We start from the raw sequence: 25,628 nt of genomic DNA on the forward strand, positions 1-25,628 counted from the left end.
TCATGCTTTAGGTCATAGTAAACACGCAGTTCACATACTGACCGCAGCATCCCATGTCTCGACTGTAACATTTGTCATAATCAGTTCCTGGTCTTTGTTCATTACCTAAGACTACTACTCATGCTGTATGTCTGTCAGTTCCTCCATTTTCATATTTCCACTTGAAAACCACTTTTTTTCATATTGTCTTTGTGTTGTTAGTACATGCTACAAATTTCCAGGTTGAGTTTTGAATTAGGTTTTTGTGGCGAAATAAATAAAAAAAACCATTTGAATTTATTGTGTTTTTTAACTTTAGAATTTTTGAAAGACTTTTTTACGGATTGCATTGACCGGCTTGAATGTGGATAAATACAGTGCTGCGTGAAATATGCCTGTAATATAATTTACCATTCCGATTAATTACATTTTGAATTCTACGTCACGTGACTCTACGTCATTGTTGATTTAATCAGAGTTCTCACCTTAGACGTAGAATTAGTCCTTCTGCCACAATATTAATTCATCAGTCGCCATCGAAGTTCTTCTCTTTGTTGACCGTGTGTATCTTCCTAAGTCGGCATCGGTTCACTTCACGAAGACGGTGGAAACCAAGGAATACAATGCTACGTTGCTTTAAATAATTTTCGTAACACTTTGATACTTCTCACTATTTTTTATTCACAAGACAATAAGACTTGCTCTGCTTGTCGTAAAAACCATAATTACTAACAATATGGCTGCCTTTCCGCAGACACCAAAAATTACGTCCATCCTCCACGAGGCAACAATCAAAAGTGTCCCTTAGCTCCTTCTTGGAGTATGAAACAAAAGAGAATCCAATGTGAACATTACAAAGATTATAATCTACATGCCTCTCAATTTAATCTTTGGCGCAGCTTTTAAGGTATTGTATGTCTCTCCGTCGGAATGTGTCATTACAACTGCCCCCCTTGCATTTTCTTGCATTAATGGACCGTAAGGCAGTTATGTATGTAAGAAGAAATATTTAGTTGTAAGTATTATTAGTATGAGGGGACGATGCTCAGCACACCCTGAATTAGTTTGGAATATTGAAGGAATGGTGCAAGGTACCGAAAAAGGGCCCCACCAGCAATGTGTATATTAAGTGGTAGATATTTTTTGTGTGTATAAACGTATGTATGAATGTGTGGAAGGCGAAAGAAGCTCTGTACATGTACGGAACCTAAACAACATAGAAGTGTTTAAGGAAAATTAAACTCTAAGACAACCTCTTATAAACATGTATACCTAACATCAAGAAATAACTTAATTAAAACCGTAAGACTCTACCGGCTGTCGCTATTCCTCCTTGGTCTGTCATTCCTATTACTGTAACTATTGTAATTTTCATTTGTGTGCCGCCTTTCATCACGCGGTCCTGACCAATCATTCACGTGATTTCTATCATTCCCATACCGGCGTGGACCGTAATCTGTACTATACCTTCGGTCTTCACGTCTTTGTGGCGCCGAATTCCTCCGATTTCCGTAATTCCAGGTTCAATTATTTGGCCTTGTCGCATACGGATGCCAACTGTGTGGGTTTTGTCCACTGCCATTAAAATGATATCCGTTACCATTGTTTTGATTGGTTCCAGAATATTCATTCCGATTACTTGTGCTCGGATCTTCTTCGTATATTAGATCAATTGAGTCAAGCACGGAAAGAAAGTATTCAAGGTCGTTCTCCGGTATGGTTACCAATTTTTCGCGTAAGTTTGCGGGTAGTCTGTTTTTCAGAATTTTGAGAACATCTACGTGCGGTATTGAATTGTTCCAATAGCACGTCTTATTCAAGTACTTTTCGAAATACTTTCTCAACCCGCCGTTTTTGAGGTTGAACGGTTGTGGGTTGAATACCTCACGTCGCAGTCTTTCTTGGACCCCAGCAGACCAATATTTCTCCAAGAAAGCCCGTTCAAATTGTTCATAGGTGACGCACTGTTCAGCCATGTCTGTGGCCCACAAAAGTGCATCGCCTTGTGTGAAGCCTACTACATATCTAATCTTCTGTGCCTCAGTCCAGTTTCTTGGTAAGACATTTTTAAATGCTCTTACAAATACGACTGGATGAGTTTTTCTGGATTCTGTGGAGAAAACTGGAAACTGTCTATGTTTCAACAGGCTCTCATCGACTAGAATCGTCGAGATGCAAGGCGACACGCCTACTGCCTGTTGTAGCACCGTGTTTGGTGAATAGCCATTATTTGCCTGTGCCGGTGCGTGCACATACGCCGGACTGGGTGCGTGATGTTCTGTGTTATTGACATCGTAATCTGGCATGGGTGAATAAGTGTCAGGCTGCCTGTTGCTTGATGTAGGCAAATCATTTGAAACATTTAGTCTACCAGCAATTTCCTTGCGTATTCTGTCCTCGGCTACTTTGATTTCATTACCTAATTTTTCAAAAAGTTTGGTTTCCTGGTCAGTTATTGATTCATTTACATTACTGTTTTCTAAAGTTTCATTTATTTTGATAATGTCCGCGTTGATATGTCGAGTCTCCTGTTTCAGAAAACCGACTTCTTCGTTAACTTTATTAACTTGGTCAGGTATTTCTTCACATGCGGACTGTACTCTTGTTAAATTTAATTGAATAGCCTGTACGTTTTCATGTATTTCTTTTTGTACGGTTTGTGTTTGATTGTGTGTTTCTACTATTTCTGACAGTTCCTGTTCCTGTTTGTTTGTAAGATCTGACAATTTCTTTTCTAAGTCATTTGCCAATACATTGTATACACTATTGACGGTTTTGATGACTTTGTCTTCGATCTTTTGATCGATTTCATTGGTGAGTTTATTTAAGCGTTGATCGAAATGTCTGTGCATGTTTTCAAATTGTGTGTTTACTCTTGAAAACTGCTGTTGGAACCCAATTTCCATGTTTGACAATTTTGTGTTTGTCATGTTGTGGCTGATTTCTAGATTCGACAGTTTTGTGTTGGTTGTGTTGTGGCTGACTTCTATTGAATCGAAACCGGGCTAGGTTCACTGATTTCACGCGAAATATTTTCATCTGATCTGGTAATCGATGCTTCATCGACTGTGCACAAGGTTTCATTTGCAAGTGGTTCGTTATTGTTAATCCCTGTGGAGTGCAATTGAATTGTATTTACTTCTACATTATGTTGTGCTGAAAAACTAATTCCGTCATCATTTACGTCACTATTGTCAGAATCGGTGATGCGTCCATGACCATTTGTCAAATTAAAGTTCTCCGATTCCATTGTGGAGATATTATTTTTATCTGTACCTTACCGTTAATCTAAATCTTTAAATTCTCTCGCAGTTGAATTAATAAAAATGTCTCGCGATTGTTATTTGTTGCGCATCGGAAATTTACAAGATGGCGCACTACGTCTTCTAATTCTGCGATTGTTGAACATAAAAAAGTAATTATCAAGGTGTAATTGTGTGTTGCCACAAACACTACCAGGATTTTAATATGGAAAGGAAAAGGTTCTGCTTTAAGTGGAGCTAAGCCAAGGTGCAGCCACTGCATTCGTTTGCGCTTTCCTACCTTAATTCCGGCTGAGCTGCGTCACTCACGATTACGTTAGTTTTGTAAATCCTTGTCCTTGTTCCTTCTGGTTATTGTGCCATCCATTTATACAGTTAATATTGTTTCACCTTATTCGTCATTTTACATGTGCGTCATGTAACAGAGAAACAGTAATTAGTACAAGTACATTTGTAGCACAACAATGAAGTACTTACTCTTTGTTCCACCAGCACTGTCCTGTCACGGTCGCCAGTGTGGCGAAATAAATAATAAAACATTTGAATTTATTGTGTTTTTTAACTTCAGAATTTTTGAAAGGCTTTTTTACGGATTGTATTGACCGGCTTGAATGCGGACAAATACAGTGCTGCGTGAAATATGCCTGTAATATAATTTACCATTCCGATTAATTACATTTTGAATTCTACGTCATTGTTGATTTAATCACAGTTCTCACCTTAGACGTAGAATTAGTCCTTCTGCCACAATATTAATTCATCAGTCGCCATCAAAGTTCTTCTCTTTGTTGACCATGTGTATCTTCCTAAGTCGGCATCGGTTCACTTCATGAAGACGGTGGAAACCAAGGAATACAATGCTACGTTGCTTTAAATAATTTTCGTAACACTTCGATACTTCTCACTATTTTTTATTCATAAGACAATAAGACTTGCTCTGCTCGTCGCACAAACCATAATCACTAACAATATGGCTGCCTTTCTGCAGACACAAAAAATTATGTCCATCCTCCACGAGGCAACAATTGAAAGTGTCCCTTAGCTCCTTCTTGGAATATGAAACAAAAGAGAATCCAATGTGAACATTACAAAGATTATAATCTACATGCCTCTCAATTTAATCTTTGGCGCAGCTTTTAAGGTATTGTATGTCTCTGCGTCGGAATGTGTCATGTATGTCTGGCAGTTCCTCCATTTTCATATTTCCACTTGAAAACCACTTTTATTCATATTGTCTTTGTGTTGTTAGTACATGCTACAAATTTCCAGGTTGAGTTTTGAATTAGGTTTTCCAGTTCTTCTGCAGTGATTCTTGCATTTGTTTTCGTAATCAGCTGACGTGGCTTCCTGTATACTTCGTAGACCTTTTGAGCTTTTGTAGTCACAATTTCAATAGCACACACCTTCTTCTTTCCATTTGACTTGCAATGTGTCAGCCACTTCATTGGTTTGACATGTCACCTATAACATGTTCTGTAATTTTTGTTTATTGTAGGTTCTGATAGTTCACATTTATTATCATATCTTGTGGACTAATCATTGTCAGCACTCTCATCCTCCCATTCAGTCACCTTTCTTACATCAATGAGTTTAGAGCCCACACGTTTCCAAATCTCCACTTTGTTTGATGTCAGATTCTTATCCTGTTTACATAACATGTACATTATGTGATGATCCTTCATCATCTACAGTGGTTATGGCCTTCAGATCAACCACTTTTGTAACACGTTTGTCCAACTTTGTGGGAAAGATATTTGCATCAAATACAACTTCTCTGATAATTGTTATATTTCCTATTTCTGTATTTTTCCACAGTTTGTAGGCTTTCATAATTTATAAATATCCAACCATTACAAGAGGTTGCACTTTTGATTCAAATTTGCCATGATGCGTTTTTCATTTTTGCCCATGCATGACATCCAAATAATTTCAGATGATTAATGTTTGGTCCTCGTCTGTGCCATTGTTCATAGGGATTATCTTCAACATTTGCTGGATATCTTGAATAATCTTCAATTAATATGAAAACACATTTCGCTCCACTGAGAGATTGTGTGGCAGACACTCAATACATCACAATGTACCAAACATAGAGGTTCCTTTGCCAAGGATCAGCAATCCTGGGCCCATAACCTGGAATCTGCTTGTATAAACTGCAAACCATTATCAAGTGTACAACAGAGGGTATGTCCCACTGTACCAGGTATTAGGACTGTTCCCCATTCCATTCATGTGTTGAGCATGGGAAGAATGATTGTCTAAATATCTCTGTATGTGCTGTGATCAGTCCAATCTTGTCCTCATGATACCTATGTGAATGACACACAGGCAATTATACCATACTCCTAGAGTCATCAGTTAAAGCCATTTCTTCAAACTTTTCTTGGGATAGTTTACATCTCTCTTGAAGAGTCTGCCAAATCAGTTTCTTCAGCAACTCTGTTACTCTCCCATGAGTCAGACAAACCCGTGACCTTTCATGCTTCTGTTTTTTGTAGGTGTTCAGTGTTCCCTGTTAGTCCTATACAGTATGCGTCCTGCCCACTTGAATTATATCCTAGGACGTGTCACATGAGTTGTTCCTTTGTAGACTGACTGCATTTCCCTCATATTCTACCAATGAACCAAAGTTTCCTATGCCCTTTACCTGTGGCTGAGACTATGGGATCACTCTGTTTCATATCCCTGAAAATTGTTACACCAGGTATTTGTGTAAGTTGTCTGATTGTAATTGTAGTTCATTGCTGTTATAGGCTTAAGGACTGTTTATTTTTATTTTGTCAATTGCATAATTTTTTATGCAAAACACATCATCTTCCATAAGCAAAGCATGTACCTTCAGCTCATATTGATCTATACAGAGCCATTAATTAGTGTGCACCACTATAAGCAGAAAATACAGACTACATTCTGTTTTGTGTGCTTATGAAAGCTGATAAAGCTGATGTATTGGGATTGTGCACCACCTAATTTGCAGTGTATACTTTTGGAATATTTAAAGACTAGGAATGTAAGTTTTCCACTGAGGGGTTGTCAGCTATCACTTTAAAACCTTTAAAATCTTCAGAAGTCAAAGCATAAGAAATCACCAATTATTTGTTTAAAATATGTTCCCATAGAACATAATGACGGTAACTATTTTTCCTAATCTGGATTTATTAATCAACTATCAAATATTCAAATAATGTTTAACACTTTGTTGTAATATCATTTGCAGATTTCTCACATCCCATGGAGCAAGTAACCAGAGACAATAAATTGGAGTTAACTAATCTTGGTCAGTTTTGTAACTACAGTATAGAAGTGTGTGCATTTACCAACAAAGGTGATGGTGTTAAAAGCCAGCCAATATTTTGTAGGACATTGGAGGATGGTATGGCTTATGTTAGTTTTCACAGCAGTTTTATTTTCACCAAGATAATTTTTTAATTTTTGTAAACAGTTCATGATGCAATTAAAAGAGTTTTCTATATCAGTCATTTATTATACCACTAAGCATTTCAGCTGTTCATACCATCATCAACATGTTGAATGTTATGCAGTTACATTCCTGGCAGTACTCAACAGTAAAACCACATGTGCAGTGTGAAGTACACATTCAACACATAGCAGTATGCAAAGTTTATTTGAAAATTTTCTTCAGCTAAAAAGAAGAAACATAACCTCTTGTCCACTTAGTCTGCTGCTGTCCTCACTAGCACTAGAGCTATAACTATATAACCTGATAGTTATGGCATTGCCTGTTAAAGTGGATTGTGGTATAATAAATGAGTGATTGACATAGAAAACTGTTGTATTAGTGTTTAATTATTAGTTATAAACCTGATGATGATGTCCTTTATGGGCAGATTAATTATTAGACAGCAATTCTTGCTGTAAATGTAAGATAGCAAAGTGAAGCTTTTAGCCAGGTAGGTAATTTAGGTGTTGGTAATGCAGTAAGAGCATTGGCCATTAAAGACAAGGGTCCCAGTTTGAGTCCCAGTCCAGCAAACATTTTTAATCTATCAGAAAACCTCATTTTCTTCCATAAATATTCACATGATATTTCTGTATTTGTAACATAACATAGATGAAAAGCTGGGTGATACATGTGCTCTCCACTTGGAAATCTTATGTATATGAACAAGAGGTATGTGTGCAATACCTAACATGAAAATCAACAGCCAGTAACTTAATGTAATAATGAAAATACCTGTTCATATAATGGATAAAACACTGTATCATTCCAGAGAAGCAGTTATATTTTCTTGCTTGCTCTTTCTTCATCACTGATTCCATTGCTGACTATTACTCTGGGATGGAACACTTAAAATGACATGTAATTGTAAGTTGATTTTGATTTTTTCTGACTTCCTTTCATTTTCTCTATTGGATTTGAGGCTTTAGGGAAGTCAGTATATTGGTGAATCAGAAGACTGAAGCATTGTAGTTTTTTTCTATAAATAAATAATCAGTATAATAGAAAGAAACATTCCACGTGGGAAAAATATGTATAAAAAACAAAGATGCTGTGACTTACCAAACGAGAAAGCGCTGGTAGATAGACATAATAAAATACTCCTTACCCTCTCTCTTAAAACCCACATCCTTTCATCTTTCCCTCTCCTTCCTTCTTTCCTGATGAAGCAACTTTGGGTTGCGAAAGCTTGAAATTTGTGTGTGTGTTTGTGTTTTTTATTGTGTCTATCTACCAGTGCTTTCTCGTTTGGTAAGTCACAGCATCTTTGTTTTTTATAAATAATCAGTATTGTTGATAAAAGTGAAACAGCGGTACATAATCAGTAGCTAAATATTATAAAAATTAATGCGACTTTTACCTTTGGAAGTAGTGACTTTTCTATTAATTAAAGTACTTATTGGAAATGGTTTCTTGCTTATATACAATATTATTTATTTAGTTATAATAGAAGGAAACATTCCACGAAGGAAAAATATACCTAAAAACAAAGATGATGTGACTTACCAAATGAAAGTTCTGGCAGGTCGACAGACACACAAACGAACACAAACATACACACAAAATTCAAGCTTTCGCAACAAACGGTTGCTTCGTCAGGAAAGAGGGAAGGAGAGGGAAAGACAAAAGGATGTGGGTTTTAAGGGAGAGGGTAAGGAGTCATTCCAATCCCAGGAGCAGAAAGACTTACCTTAGGGGGAAAAAAGGACAGGTATACACTCGCACACACACACATATCCATCCGCACATACATACACAGACACAAGCAGACATTTGTAAAGGCAAAGAGTTTGGGCAGAGATGTCAGTCGAGGGGGAAGTAAAGAGGCAAAGATGTTGTTAAAGACAGGTGAGGTATGAGTGGCGGCAACTTGAAATTAGCGGAGGTATATTATTTATTTAAACTTATTATATACTTAGACTAATGTTAATGATGTTGTTGTTTTGGTAATAAGCAGAAACTTTGTCATGTTTGCTTCTTTTTGTTATTTAACTTCATGACGCATTTCATATTCTCAAAAGTTCTCTTGTATAATGAAGCCTATGGAGTACATTAGGTTATGAATGAATGAGTGAATGAATGGACTTATGCTTGTTGAACAAGAAGGTACCACTGGGATTGATACTGGGACTGCGCTTGTTCTTGTTACATATAAATGATCTTCCATCATTTATCCAATAAGCAGAAATAGTTCTCTTTGATGGCAATGTAAGTATTATAATCAAGACTAGTAGACTAATTTTAACATTTGAAAATGTAAATTAAAACTCACCAAATAGAGGAGGCATGTGGAAGACAGCCCCATATAAAGGTAGACTTAGAGTATGATTCAGCTATAAAATAAAGTCCTTCATCAAATGGATAAAAAAACACGCACATTTTTATACACACACACACACACACACTCACACACACACGTCATCTTTGGTTGTTGTGGCCCCTGTGCTGTGAGCACTAAACTCAGCTAGGTTCAATAGTGGGGGTACAGATGAGGTATGGTGCATAGAGGGCGAGGTCTAACGGCGTATATGGGTGAAGATGCTGTTGGAATTGATGCCTGAGCTGAAGCACTTGACATTGCAGGGGGGGACTGCATCATTACCCATGACAATTTAACACCACACCATGCACAACTTAAAGTTGGTGTCACTAATGAAACAAAGAGTGAAGGCCAGGTTTTTTGCTGGAGGGTTGGGAGACCGACCTGACTCAATACATTGAAGGACCCATTGAATTAGGTAGCACCAAGTTGCTGTAGCAATTTACGGGGAATAATAGGGAACTCGTCAAGCAGTTGCTCCAGTTGGCTTTCCAACTGGGAAAAAAGTGTGTGCTGGCTATCAAATTCAGTAAGTTGATCTGTTGTATGATGAAGCTGTGCATCTGTGATAGAATGCTGAGTGGAAGAAAAATAGTGAATGGATATTGGAAATTTGCCAAATAGAGCACTCCGTTAATGAAGCCTGGGATCCAAACAGTGACAAGCAGTTCACGGTTGTTGAAAAGATGAAATTTGTCACTTTGTCAAAAAAAAAAAAAAAAAAAAATCCTCTTGAAATTAATAGACACCAAAGTTGATGTTGTTTTTCTGCCTGAATGTAATGCTGCTGATCTGGAGTAAGTGTTTATAACTTAAATGTGATTGGTTTCTCTGTGCTATCATTACTTTGAGAGAACAGTGGAGTAAATGTTTATGACTTGAATGTGATTGGTTTCTCTGTGCCATCCTTACTTTATGAGAGAACAGCCCCAACACCATGTGAGATAGTGTGGAGGCCTGATTTTAACTTGTGAAAAGCCCAGTTTCACTGTTTGGATTGTTCAGAATGGTGTCCCTTTATATGGAGATGATTTAGTGGATGGACTATGGAAACTGGATGGGTTGTGAATAGAAATCACACATTGGTGGAGCAAAGGTCCTCTTCTCTTAGTACAAAATGTAAATAACTGAGTACTGTGTGAAAGAAGGAAAAGTTACACTTACGGTCTTTCTGTGCAGAGGTTATGGAGACCAATTGGAGACTGAGCAAATGCTCCCTAGCCATGTCAAAAGGCAACCTATACTTTTTTATAAAGTCAGAATGGCATGTTCAGGACTAATACCTTCTGTGAGTCTTCATCAAGAGGTGACTGGAAATATGCTTCTGTAAATTGATTTTGGAGTATAGTTTACCTCCTGAAAGTTTAGGAAAGAGTTCATCTGAAAAAAGCAACAGATGTGAATTGACATCCACTGTAGCATTACTGGTTTGCTTAAAGTCTCCACGCAACCATTGACTGCCCCCAAGTTCCCTGACGGTGACTAACAGTGGAGCCCAAAAAAACTTGTTGATGTTCTGGTCCATATAGTTCAATGTTAACTCATCCTTAATGACCAACAGAATTCAGCAAGTGTAAAGTCTAGAACTTGCTGTCCGCTTTAAGCCAATGTAGATCAGTCAGTGGTGCAAATGAAGTGTATCAATAGGAGCACAGGGTACTGACAAGCTGAGGGAATGTATTGCTTGAAATAATGAAAATCCAAAAGTGAAATATGCATTGAGGCCAAATATATTCTCAACTAAAGGATCCACCACAACCGCCACCTCAAGGTGACTCCATGTCCATGACTTTGAGTGTGCTTTACTGAGCAAGGGAGCACACGCACACATACATGGGCTGATTTATAACTGAGATCAGTGTCTTGGTATCAGAAAGAAAGAAAACTAGAATGTCTTACAATGGTGCCTGTAACAAAGTTTTACACAGTGGCAGCATCGGATCACTGCCTGAAATGTTATTAATTTGCATTGGCTGGGGGTGTGCTATCTGATACCTGCTGTGCCACAACATACTTCGTAATGTGACTTCTATGTAAACACTCATAGCTCTTATTCTCAAAATTTGGACATTCCAAGGAAAAACAGTTTGGGCAACTTGGTAACAAAGTGAATTGCTGTGAATGATGCCTGGTGCAAGCCCGTGATTGCAGAGAACACAGACAGGTGGCTGCTGCTTGTTTACCACTTAAGAATCTGTAACTGAAACCCACTGGACTGTATCATGTAGCTCTGGGCCACCTGTGAAATGCTAGGACCATCTGAAGAGAGAAATGAGTCTGTTTGCTGAAATATTATAGAGTACAATTGAACTTTTTTGTAACAGCATCAGTTACAATGCTAACTCGGCTATAACCCCATGATTTCTGTGGTACATCCACATTCCTTGTAAGGAACATACCTACTTCTCATCGTTGCTTAATATGACAAATGTACACTCCTGGAAATTGAAATAAGAACACTGTGAATTCATTGTCCCAGGAAGGGGAAACTTTATTGACACATTCACATGATCACACTGACAGAACCACAGGCACATAGACACAGGCAACAGAGCATGCACAATGTCGGCACTAATACAGTGTATATCCACCTTTTGCAGCAATGCAGGCTGCTATTCTCCCATGGAGACGATCGTAGAGATGCTGGATGTAGTCCTGTGGAACGGCTTGCCATGCCATTTCCACCTGGCGCCTCAGTTGGACCAGCGTTCGTGCTGGACGTGCAGACCGCGTGAGACGACGCTTCATCCAGTCCCAAACATGCTCAATGGGGGACAGATCCGGAGATCTTGCTGGCCAGGGTAGTTGACTTACACCTTCTAGAGCACGTTGGGTGGCACGGGATACATGCGGACGTGCATTGTCCTGTTGGAACAGCAAGTTCCCTTGCCGGTCTAGGAATGGTAGAACGATGGGTTCGATGACGGTTTGGATGTACCGTGCACTATTCAGTGTCCCCTCGACGATCACCAGTGGTGTACGGCCAGTGTAGGAGATCGCTTCCCACACCATGATGCCGGGTGTTGGCCCTGTGTGCCTCGGTCGTATGCAGTCCTGATTGTGGGGCTCACCTGCATGGCACCAAACACGCATACGACCATCATTGGCACCAAGGCAGAAGCGACTCTCATCGCTGAAGACGACACGTCTCCATTCGTCCCTCCATTCACACCTGTCGCGACACCACTGGAGGCGGGCTGCACGATGTTGGGGCGTGAGCGGAAGAAGGCCTAACGGTGTGCGGGACCGTAGCCCAGCTTCATGGAGACGGTTGCGAATGGTCCTCGCCGATACCCCAGGAGCAACAGTGTCCCTAATTTGCTGGGAAGTGGCGGTGCGGTCCCCTACGGCACTGCGTAGGATCCCACGGTCTTGGCGTGCATCCGTGCGTCGCTGCGGTCCGGTCCCAGGTTGACGGGCACGTGCACCTTCCGCCGACCACTGGCGACAACATCGATGTACTGTGGAGACCTCACGCCCCACATGTTGAGCAATTCGGCGGTACGTCCACCGGGCCTCCCGCATGCCCACTATACGCCCTCGCCTAAAGTCCGTCAACTGCACATACGGTTCACATCCACGCTGTCGCGGCATGCTACCAGTGTTAAAGACTGCGATGGAGCTCCGTATGCCACGGCAAACTGGCTGACACTGACGGCGGCGGTGCACAAATGCTGCGCAGCTAGCGCCATTCGACGGCCAACACCGCGGTTCCTGGTGTGTCCGCTGTGCCGTGCGTGTGATCATTGCTTGTACAGCCCTCTCGCAGTGCCCGGAGCAAGTATGGTGGGTCTGACACACCGGTGTCAATGTGTTCTTTTTTCCATTTCCAGGAGTGTATATGTGTATAGCTCATATATAATCCCATTTTCAGCCTGAGTTAGCAACAAGATTTTCCAAGAATCAACATGCAGTACAAGGAAATCTGTTGTTGTAATACAGCAACCTGGCATATTCTTGTATCTGCCCTTCCATCAGCGGTAGGTGTAGTATATGCTCATCACCTCATAAATACCGTAGCGCATTTATACTACAGTAGTAGTGACAGTCGCAGAACTCTTCAACAGTACTTGTGATGTCAGTTTCCATAGCAATTTGTTACAAAGCACAAAAATTTTAGAACAGCATAGACAGTAAAACAAAATTTTAATGGTGGGAGAAAAATTGAAACTGATTAATGAAATCTAGAGTGGAGCTAAAAAGGTTGATCTGTTGCTAATTTGCCCTCCAAATTCCACAGTCCAAACAACTTGGAAGAACAAGGATAAAATTGTTACTGCATGTGAACAAAATGGGTCTAAAATTAAGTTTCTACAAAAAGCGGACTGGAATGATGTCCATGAACCACTGCTTAAGTGGTTTAAGCAACATAGAAGCATCAATGACTTTTCTGGAGACTAGAAATCTACTCTGTAGGAAGCAGCATGGGTTTCGAAAAAGACGGTCATGTGAAACCCAGCTCGCACTATTCGCCCAAGAGATTCAGAGGGCCATAGACATGGGTTCACAGGTAGATGCCGTGTTTCTTGACTTCCGCAAGGCATTCGATACAGTTCCCCACAGTCGTTTAAGTCCGCCGCTCGTGGTCTCGCGGTAGCGTTCTCGCTTCCCGTGCACGGGGTCCCGGGTTCGATTCCCGGCGGGGTCAGGGATTTTCACCGGCCTCGAGATGACTGGGTGTTTGTGTTGTCCTCATCATTTCATCATCATCCAGGAAAGTGGCGAAATTGGACTGAGCAAAGATTGGGTAATTGTACGGGCGCTGATAACCACGCAGTTGAGCGCCCCACAAACCAAACATCATCATCATCATCACAGTCGTTTAATGAACAAACTAAGAGCATATGGACTATCAGACCAATTGTGTGATTGGATTGAGGAGTTCCTAGATAACAGGACGCAGCATGTCATTCTCAATGGAGAGAACTCTTCCGAAGTAAGAGTGATTTTAGGTGTGTCGCAGAGGAGTGTCATAGGACCGTTGCTATTCACAATATACATAAATGACCTTTTGGATGACATTGGAAGTTCACTGAGGCTTTTTGCAGATGATGCTGTGGTGTATCGAGAGGTTGTAACAATGGAAAATTGTACTGAAATGCAGGAGGATCTGCAGCGAATTGACGCATGGTGCAGGAAATGGCAATTGAATCTCAATGTAGACAAGTGTAATGTGCTGTGAATACACAGAAAGATAGATCCTTTATCATTTAGCTACAAAATAGCAGGTCAGCAGCTGGAAGCAGTTAATACCATAAATTATCTGGGAGTACACATTAGGAGTGATTTAAAATGGAATGATCATATAATGTTGATCGTCGGTAAAACAGATGCCAGACTGAGATTCATTGGAAGAATCCTAAGGAAATGCAATCCAAAAACAAAGGAAGTAGGTTACAGTACGCTTGTTCGCCCACTGCTTGAATACTGCTCAGCAGTGTGGGATCCGTACCAGATAGGGTTGATAGAAGATATAGAGAAGATCCAACGGAGAGCAGCGCGCTTCGTTACAGGATCGTTTAGTAATCGCGAAAGCGTTACGGAGATGATAGATAAACTCCAGTGGAAGACTCTGCAGGAGAGACGCTCAGTAGCTCGGTACGGGCTTTTGTCAAAGTTTCGAGAACATACCTTCACCAATGAGTCAAGCAGTATATTGCTCCCTCCTACGTATATCTTGCGAAGAGACCATGAGGATAAAATCAGAGAGATTAGAGCCCACACAGAGGCATACCGACAATCCTTCTTTCCACGAACAATACGAGACTGAAATAGAAGGGAGAACCGATAGAGGTACTCAAGGTACCCTCCGCCACACACCATCAGGTGGCTTGTGGAGTATGAATGTAGATGTAGATGTAGAATGTAACCATTAGTGGACCTCTCCTTATGGTGAAAGCAGAAGAATTTGCCTAGAAATTAAAAGATGAGGAATTTGTGTGCAGCAGTAAATGGATTGACAGATTCAAGCAACATCACAGAATTACTCTTGACAAAGTGAGTGGTGAAGCCATCAGTGTGAGTACTAAAACATTTCAACAATGACTCACCACTGTGTGGCATAAAATTCATGAATGATATGCAGATTGTGATGTCTTAAATTCAGATGAGACTGTCATTTTCATTAAATCAACACATGACAAAACTCTGCAATTTAAGGGTGAAAAATATGTTGAAGGCAAGTTATCTAAAAAATGAATACCAGTTCTGGTTTGTGCTAATGCAGATGGAACTGATAAGAAAAAAACTGCTCATGATAGGTAAAAATAAATCCTGGGTGTTTAAAGCATATAAAAATTCAGCCAGTGCACTACAACGATAATAAAAAGTCATGGATGACCTCTGAACCCTTTATAGCCGAAATAAGGCATTGGGATCAGGAGCTTAGAATTCAGAAAGGAAAGATACTGTCGACAACTGTCCAGCACATCCTGCACTCTCTGATATGGAGAATATTAAGCTAAGAGTCTGAAATGCCACTATCATAAGCTCATATTACTGAAAATGATCACATCAAGAAAACACATCAAGAAAAACATCAAGAAACATTATTTCTGATCAACTCTTATGTCTTACTGGAATTTAATTTCTCGCATTAAGAATGGACAATTTGATTTTTTTAACAATATTAATGTGTAGTCATTTTACCATCTATGTTCATCCAATACAATACTCCATTTTCTTTGTCTGACAAGGAAATTTTAGATTTAATTTACATTACAGAGGCTGTCATTAATCAGATCTGAGCCGTGCAGTTAGAGGCATCATGTCACGGATCGTGCAGCCCCTCCCGCCAGAGGTTTGAGGCCTCCCTTGAGCATGGGTGTGTGTGTGTGTGTTGTTCTTAGAATAAGTTAGTTTAAGTAGTGTGTCAGTCAAGGGACCAATAACCTTTGCCGTTTGGTCCCTTGGGAATTCACACACATTTGAACATAATCAGATCTGACACTGTCTCTCACAGATTCTTCATAAGAATAATCATCTTGAGGTTCTTCTCCATTGGTGGATTCAAGTCTGCAATTTTGATTGTTTCACTCTTCTATAACCATTTGTCTGCAGTACTTAAATATTTGTGTACAAGTTTAACAACCATCTCACGTATCACATAATATTCACGTATATATCTTGTTCATGGCTTCATTTGGCACCATGCATAGCTCCATAGCATGTAGCAAAACAATCAAAGGATTCCCCATAATATGAGTGAGAAAATTAAGTATATAATGGTCGTTAAAAAGTTTCCATTCAAGGGCATTGCTGCAGCATATGTGCTGTGTAACACAGCTGAAATGCAGATATAAAAGCACCAACATCTAGACAAAGGATTAGTGTGGAATTCGTGTTTTTCCACATGCATCTGGTAAATGTGGAACTGAAACTCAAATGGTAGAGCACTTGCCCGCGAAAGGCAAAGGTCCCGAGTTCGAGTCTCGGTCGGGCACACAGTTTTAATCTGCCATGAAGTTTCATATCAGCGCACACTCCGCTGCAGAGTGAAAATCTCATTCTGGAAACATCCCCCAGGCTGTGGCTAAGCCATGTCTCCGCAGTGTCCTTTCTTTCAGGAGTGCTAGTTCTGCAAGTTTCGCAGGAGAGCTTCTGTAAAGTTTGGAAGGTAGGAGACGAGATACTGGCATAAGTAAAGCTGTGAGACCGGGCGTGAGTCGTGCTTCAGTAGCTCAGATGGTAGAGCACTTGTCTGCGAAAGGCAAAGGTCCCAAGTTCGAGTCTCGTGGAACTGTGAACTAAGGTGATGTTATAGCCAAATGTATGTAAATGGGACTAAGGTGCTATTTTCTTTTCTTGTCTACTGGAGGACAAATACCGGAGACATCCATCAAAGAATGAAGAATATGTGTAGGGCAGTATGTCTGTCGAAAACCATCATTGTGAAAGGGTTCCGTGCTGGTTGTAGTTAGGCGCAAGATGCCGATTAATCATGGACGCTAGCTTCATCCATTACATAGAACAACAAGTGGGTAGTTGATGATGCGATTAGGGTGGGCCAACATATAATCACACACGCACTAGCAAAGAGTCTGAACATCTGCTTCAGTAGTGTGCAACACACAGGCTGTTAGGAGTCAGGTTACTGTAATGTCTGTGGCCTGTGGTGGGTACCCCAGGTATTGAATGCCAAACAAAAGACCCGTGGCCTATTGATTTCAAGAAACCTGGTATCTGCATCACTGGGGAACAGTACTGCACAGTGTTGGAGATATTTCAGTATGCACTTAAGGTGAAACACCCAGAAAAACTTTGCCAATGGGTGCTGCTGCTTCATGATAACCCATGTCCCCATATCACAAATAACAGAATTCAGATGTTATGCCAACTCAAGTGGGAGACATCTGAGTATCCACCCTATAGTCCTGGTCTCTTCCCCTGTGGTTATTTTGTATTTGATGCCTTATGAAAGGCCTTGAAGTGTCAACAGCTCCTGTCGGACAAGGATGTGCAGCGGGTAGGTACAGGCTTCTTCACACAGTAGGACATGCTTTTTTTACCAAAAGGGTATCTTCAACCTGTTACATTGGTGGGATGATTTAATTACCTCCTTGCTCACAGGGATTCTGGGCTGTGCAGCCTCTGGATGGAAACTTTTTGATCGCCTCTGATTCTGACTAATTTTTGAGCTATGAACTTTGCTCCTAATAATGTGTTTCTAAACATTTACCTGGATGGCAGGGCAACTAGTTGCAGTTTTAGAGCCATGGTGAGTGGGGGAAGCAGAGAAAGGGAAAGGACTGTGCAAGTGTGCTGGGTGGGGGGGATCAGAAGGTGTTTGTGACACTGGAGTGGGAGCAGGGGAGGGGATAAAGGAAAGTGGGTGACAACAGAGACTAGCAAAGGTTGAGGCCAGGAGAGTTATGGGAATGAATGATGTGTTGCAGGCAGTGTTCCCAACAGGGCAATTCTGAAAAGCTGATGGTGATAGGAAGAATCCAGATGGTATAGGCTGTGAAGTAGTCATTGAAGTTGAGTAGTCCATGCTGATGGGTATGCACAATATCTTGGTGGCTCAGCCATCTCTTGGTCAAATTTTTTCAGACACAGCACTAGTAGTGTTCTGCCTGACACAGTCATGTCATTTAAATATCTGGGCACAATGTTGCAAAGCACTATGAAATGGAACAAGCATGTGAGGATTGTGGTAGGGAAGATGAATGGTCAACTTTGGTCTATTGGGAGAACTTTAGGAAAGTGTGGTTCAGCTGTAAAGAGGACCACATGTAGGATGCTGGTGAGACCTGTTCTTCAGTACTGCTCAGGTGTTTGGGATCTGCAGCTGGCCAGATTGAAGGAATACATTGAAGCAGTTCAGAGGCAGGCTGCTAGTTTTTTTACCGATAGCTCCAAATAACACACACATGGTATGAAGGAAGACGATGTTCTTTCCAAGATACACTATTGAGAAAATTTAAAGAACCCACATTTGAAGCTGGCTGCAGAATGAGCCTACAGCCACCAACATAAATTCTGTATAAGGGCAACAAAGATAGGATACAAGAAACCAGGACTCATGTGGAGGCATACAGACAGTTGTTTTTCCACCACTCCATCTGTGAGTGGAATAGGAAAGGAAGTGACTAGTAGCAGTACAGGGTACCCTTTGCCATGTATCATACAGTGGCTTGTGGAGTATGCATGTGTAAACATAGAAGCTAAGTTGGTAGAATACATGGCTGCCTACACAGGTGGCCCTACCCTGCTATATCCTTCTCCCTTACTGTATCATGTCCCTTCTGTATCCCAAGTACCCATCCCAACCGAAACTCACTGCAGCCAAGCCTCGGTACCAGGAGGCAACAATAGTTACACTTGTGTTAGTTGTGCTTGTGTTAATGTGCGTGTGTTTTTCTGAACTGAAGAAGGACTTTATCCCATAGCTTAGTCTACTTTTAAATATATCTACCTGCTGCTCAACACCTTCTCTTTGTCATGAGTAGCAGTCTACCATAATTAATGTTATGGTTTCATATTAAATACTTTTGTATTAAAGGAGACCACTGACCAAAAAGCAGGAGTATTGTCTTGTTGATATGCACACGCAAAAGATACAAAACTTACTAGGTTTCAGAGTTACCTTTTGACAAACTAGAGTAAATTACACACACACACACACACACACACACACACACACACACACACACACACACACAGATTTGTTCGCATGCATGCGCCAATGTCTCCACATGATGCCAGCATGATGTAGAGGCATAGGTGTGTGTGTGTGTGTGTGTGTGTGTGTGTGTGTGTGTTTTACTCTACTTTGTAAAAGGATAACTCCAAAAGCTAACAAAATTTCCTTCCTTTGTGTGATCCTATCGTTAACTCAATGATCTCCTTTAATCCAATATTAATTACATTATACAAGAGATTTCCTATAATAGGTTTCATATTAAGCATATTTATGCACTAAATAGGCAATTACATCTTGCTTGACCTGTTGCAGCTATGTTTGGTTCTTCCACCTTTTTGCTGGTCTTCTGGTGCATCTTTTACTTTGCAGAATGTATTGCAAAAATGTAGTGGTGATCTTGACTTCTCCACATGCAACTGATGGCATATCCATTTTTGGCTGTTTTCTTCAACCCCTTTGTATACATCAGATATTTTCAGTTCCTTCCTAGTATCTACTTCTCACTGTGGTCTTAAAGGATTTCAGTTTTTTGTTCTGTAACCTTATTTTATCTTCTTTTCATTACTCATACTCCCATGTTGGTACTGACATAACTTTATAAAATTTAAGATAATTTTCTTGCCTTACAATATTTTGAGCAGATGTAATGGTGCTGTATAGGTAACTGAGCTTCTCAGTTTTGTGTTTTTGATCCCGGTACATTAGCCAGCACTTCAAAATTTAAATCCATCAACTTGCTCTCTGATCTTGTTTGCCATTGCTGCTTTTGTCCTTACTGGGTTTTTACCACAGACAGACACATCTTTTGTTTTTTGTTTTGATATTGACATGTTGTATATCTAACATACTTTGTATAGTTCATAGACAGCTCTATGTTGGCAATTTTCACTGTTCTTCATTAAAATCTGATCATCTACAAGTAGCGTTGCCATTATATAATATTGTTGGTTTAAATTGGATATGTCACTGTGTTGTTTCTTTTTTCATTGCCATACACTTCAATTGATGTGTGTGTTAAAGAACATAGACAAAAGGCTGCAACATTGTTGAACCCTAAGTAAATATTATCTGTTTCTTTCTTCTTTTTTTAATTATCACCAGTAATTTGGATTCTTGTATTACACGATATGTTGTGGATGGAGAAAAGGGGTGAGGGTTGGGGGTGGCTCTAGAGTCATAGCAAAGCTAGCTTTCCTAGGAAGTAAACCCTTACAAGAAAATCAGGCAAGATGGAAGACCACAAAGTGGCAGCGCCACTGTCTAACTATGCTTCGTAAAATGGGCAGGCAATATCAGAAGTTACTGGCAAGCTGCATAAGAGAGTAGGCTACACAGAAGTCCATATAATGAACTGGTGCAAGAAAAAGGGCAGGAACTTTGGTGTAGCATGATATGTAATCTATAAGTAATTCTCACAATTAGCAAGGGGAAAAGATTAACATTACTTACAACTATTTATTAATACTTTAAAGAAGTAGCCTGCAGTTATCCCTTCTGCTAGTTAATGCATAACTTGACGCAATCCGCAACCCTGAAGAATCTCATTCATGATGGGATTTATGGACCACTGAATGTAGACAGACAAATAAATAGTGATACTACATTATGATGATTTTGAATACTAGTTCAAGGATGATGAACAACAGAACTGGACAGTTTTGAGCCCAGGAGAAATTTAGTATTATTAACTTCGTAAGTTATTGAGTATATATATTGAAAACACTAGACTGATACAAGAGACTCCTAAAACCATGGAATATTCCCAATCAGATGGTGGTAATTGACTCTGAAATCTTGGCTTTGAAAATAAATAAATAATAAATTGAACAATGAAAAGTCCAGAATGGAATAACAACAATATGGAAAGAATAGATTGCTACTCACCACATAGAAGAGATGTTGAGTTGAAAATAGATACAATGAAAAATTATGCTAGAAATATTTTCAGCTTATGGACAAACTCTTTCGATGTCACTCTTTACACTACCTTGAGTGACACTCACCATTAGCTACATAAATGTGTGGTTACTGAATTGTTGATCAGTATCTCCATATTTGTATCACATTCGTTTTCACTCCCTACGTACAGCCATAGTGCTAGGTGGTCTGATTTGCTCTTCTGATTTTATGTGATTTTTGTAACTATTCTGTGCAATGCTCAATGGCCCCTGTCCTTCTGAAGCTGTGATTGTTCCATTGTATTTCCATATTACTACAATCACATCACCAACAGCCATCTTGAGTAACTTTAGAAGGCTTGAAATATCCCTGATGGTTTTGTTAGGTGATATCCAATGACTGGTCCACAATTGAAGGCACTAAGCTCACCTGACCATCACATTCTGCTATTATTCATTCTCTACTGACAAGACAGTACTCCCCACCTCCTTTTATACTGGCAGGTCTGCATTTCGTGACTTACAGTAGTCTGTTCTGCATTACATAGGGGTGTATGGATATTTTTGGTCAGATAGTGAACACTGGGAAATTTTTTTTACATCTACATAGATACTGTACAAACTGCTTTCAGGTGCATGGCAGAGGGCATTCGGCATTGTACCACCTGTTAGGGTTTCTCCCATTTCAGTCAGGTATGGGGCATGGTAAGAGGAACAATTAGTGCTTAAATGTCTCTGTGAGTTCTGTAATTAGTCTAATGTTGTCTTGGCAATACCCACAGGAGTGATGCGCAAGGTCTGAAGTATATTCCTAGACTCCTCAGATATTAGTGGTATCTGAAACTTTGTGAGTAGGCTTTTGAGGGATGATTGGCATCTATATTCAAGCATCTGCCAGTCCAGGTCTTTCAGCATTTCTGTGATGCTATCCTAAGAGACAGACATACCTGTGACCATTAGTGCTGCCTGTCTTTGAATAATTAAATAACCTGAGCTTGTCCTATTTGATATGGGCCTTACACACTTGAGTAGTATTCTAAAAGGAGATGCACAGGTGTAATATAAGCATTCTCCACTGTAGACTGACTGCATTTACCCACTGTCCTACCAGTGAACCAAAGTATTTTTTACTCCCAATTGAGCCTATGTGATCATTCCCTTTCACGACCTGTGGGTGAATTGGCAGAAAGTGGTGCACAATGAGGGTGAGGGGATGTGAATTGGAAGAAGGTGCTAGGACAGAGGAGGTGGACACTGTTGGGTGGAGAGTGTGGTGACAGTAGGCTACTGTAGGTTGAGGCTTGGATGATTTCAGGAACCGAGAATATGGTGTAAGGATAACTCTCATCAGCTGGGAAGCAGTCATTGAAATCAAGCACACTACGTTCAGCTGTGTGTTGTGCCACAGTGTTGTCAACTTTGCCCTTGGCTACAGTTTATAGACGACCATTCATCCTGGTGGACTGCTGGTTGGTATTCATTCCAATATAAAAAGCTGTGCATTGATTGCAGCAGAGATGGTATACGACATGGCTGCTTTCACAAACATCCTGGCCTCTGATAGGGTCATGTAGCGATAGGGTCAGAAGGACCCATGCCGGTCTGAACCTGTGCTAGGAGACCTTCATTGTTTTTTCATTGAGCAAGATATCAAAGATATATGGGTTGAGAGTGGGAAATGGGCTGGAATAGGGCAGTTGTACTGGTGGCCAGATTATGGCATTACACAGCATTACATAGTCGCAACCTGACTATGCCTTGTGTACTAAGGTTTTCGGAGCACTGTGTGTTGTATATGGTGGCACCCTCAAATTGTGGATGTGGAGCTTCATCTACTGCACTGACACAAGTAGGTCTGCTGGGTTGGGAGTTGGTGTGAGTAGCATAAACTCCACTGGGAGCATATAGGATTCATTGTACAAGATTTCTGCAAGGGAAGCAAGCTCATAGCTTCTTCTTAAATTCCATATGGATGCCGAGCAGCACCCATGGAACTGCCTTCATCCACAGTCCACCATGGCACATGAGAGCAGTCTTCAGAGTATGATGTCACCACTCTACAAGCTCATTACTCTGTGGGTGGTATGTGGTTGTATGATGGTGGGTAATGCCACAGATGTGGCAGAGTGCATCAAACTGACAGAATTTGTACTGGGCCCTTAGTAATGGAGGTAATTATTTCCTTGCAGTCAAAGAGAGACATCCATGCACTGATGAAAGCTCAAGCGGTGGACTCCACTGTTATGTCCTTCAGAGGCATGATCCATCCCAGTATGAGACCCAGTCAGTTATTGCAGATAGTATTTTTAGCCTTCTGATTGTGGTAGGGTGTTGATGAGGTCATGGTGTGCATGCCGAAATCATGCACATCGTATATCAGAGTAACTGATAGGAAGCTGCATATGGAAACAGACCTTTCTGTATTGGCATGCCAAACAAGCCTGTGACTAAGTACGGCAGTCATATTTTATGTTAGGTCAAATGAATTATTCAGTTACGAACGAACCCCAGGTTGTGAAGCTGGTCAACGATCAGTTGTTGCAAGTGGACATGGGGATGAGAGTTCAGCTGCTGTTCTGTGAGACATTGCAGAGGATGTGGCCGCATGTGCCAGGAATCACTCACTGTTCACTGCAAAAAATGGAGGTATCACATTTTTCCACAGAGCTACAACATCAATGCTTACATCTCTCTTTGAAAACCATTAATTGATTGAGATAAGTTTGAAATCCTTTCAAATGATGAAAATTGCAACAGCTGCTTCAAAATGATTTATTAATCACAGCTAATATTATGACATTATAATCACATCTTCAGAAACAAACCGTTGTCCTAAAGAAGTAACAAAAATTGCAATTATAATTGTCTTAAAACAGCAACTACTGAATTAATATAATGTCAGTTAACAAGTGAGGTGTATGGATCTTTCAAATAATAGTATCTTCAAAATCTCTGTAAGGTTAAACAATGGAAGTTCCCTGCCTTCCTTAACTGCCAATGGATTTGAAAGTTTGAAATCATTCTCCTTATACGTACATTGTCCAAACGATTTGTGAGGAGCCTTACACTGTCATGTTGATGATCTCTGTAGATGTGTTTGTATTGTTATGGAAAAATACATAATATAAATCAAGAAAAATAATCAGTCTTAGAAAATGTAAAATAGTATCAATAAAAATTATCTACATACCTGGTGGCAGCAGGAAAATAATCTATAAAAGATCTGGAAATGCAGAAGTTTTCATGGCCAGTGGCTCCTTATAGCCAATAGAGTTGAAGGGAAAAGAAGAGGAATGAAAGAAATGATTGGCAACATTTAGGAAATGGAGAGGGCTACAGAAAAGTACACACAGTCCCAAGTCAGAGAAGACTTACTGGAAGGGTTGGGAGGGAAAGAATGGTTGTTATTGCCTGCACCAGACAAGATATGAAAACCTGAAAACTTAAAGGTGGAAGAAAGGGTCATAAGCAAGACACAGATTACTGCAGGGGAAAAAAAACAGTGTGCAATAGGCAATAAGAGAGTAATGCTAATAGCATTATATGTGGTAGACAGGCAAGGGTGGTGAGAAAATTAGGCGGGTTGGAAAATAAACAAAAGATATAGAAAAATAAAGGGGAGTGAAGAAAATGAATATTTACTGAAAGAAATGCTGAGACCATAGAAATTAACATAACTTTTTGCCATATGAGTGGTGAGAACCAAGCACATGTTGTAATGCCAGGTGGGTTGTGAGAACCAAGCACATGTTATAATGCCAATTCCCACTGTGGAGTTCTTAGAAACTGCTGTCAGGAGAGAGAAACCAAATGGCATGTGTGGTAAAACAGGTATCAAGGCCATGATTGTAATGTTGTAAAGTGTGCTCTGCAACAGGATTTTGTGTACCAGTATACAACCTCTGTCTGTACCCATTCATCCTAACTGATAACTTGGTGGGAGTCGTTCTGATGTAGAAGGCCAAACAGTGTTTACATAACAGCTGGTACACAACATGTCATTCCATAATTGACTCTCCCTTTGATAGTATATGTTTTGCCAGTTACAGGCCTGGTATAGATGATGGTAGGAAGGTGCATCAGGCAAGTCTTATGATGGCCACAGGGGTAGGAGCCAGTAAGCCCAGTTCGGAAAGACTTCCCAGGTCATCACATCCAATTCTGGTACTGCTGTAAGGATTTCATTTCTTGTCAGTTAGTACTATCCTGGTCTTGAATGTATTAATCAGTTGCTTCGACAAGGCTGTGACTTCCTAAAATAATGTCCTAAAGTGAGGTCCATTCTGTCGACATTTTGCCTGACCTAGAATAGTTTGCACAATGGTTTTACAGTAATCTTTGCCTTGCTTATTACCCTAAATTCCACCTTGGAGTTCTCAAGTATTCAAATCTTCTCTGGTGTAGCCACCAACAATCAGACTTTCCTTTTTAACCTGTCCAGTAAGTCTTCCATGACACAGGGTTCTATTTTCTGTAATTCCCCTCATTTCGTAAACCTTGCCAGTCTTTTCCTTCATCTGTCTTCTTTTCCCTTCAAGCCTCCAGTCAATATGTAAAATAAATT

At 40.3% G+C, this 25,628-nt stretch overlaps 1 protein-coding gene across 1 annotated transcript in view; it reads left to right on the forward strand.

Annotated features, from left to right (window-relative positions):
- The window catches only part of LOC126150305 (Down syndrome cell adhesion molecule-like protein Dscam2), a 195,185-nt gene that overhangs the window by 50,167 nt on the left and 119,390 nt on the right, over positions 1 to 25,628 (forward strand). Inside the window, exon 5 of the mRNA XM_049915868.1 lies at positions 6,460 to 6,615. Coding sequence (XP_049771825.1) covers positions 6,460 to 6,615 — 156 coding nt within the window. The remainder of the gene's footprint in view (positions 1 to 6,459; positions 6,616 to 25,628) is intronic.

The sequence above is a fragment of the Schistocerca cancellata genome, chromosome 2 (genome assembly GCF_023864275.1).
Source record: "Schistocerca cancellata isolate TAMUIC-IGC-003103 chromosome 2, iqSchCanc2.1, whole genome shotgun sequence".
In the NCBI taxonomy this organism is placed as follows: domain Eukaryota; kingdom Metazoa; phylum Arthropoda; class Insecta; order Orthoptera; family Acrididae; genus Schistocerca; species Schistocerca cancellata.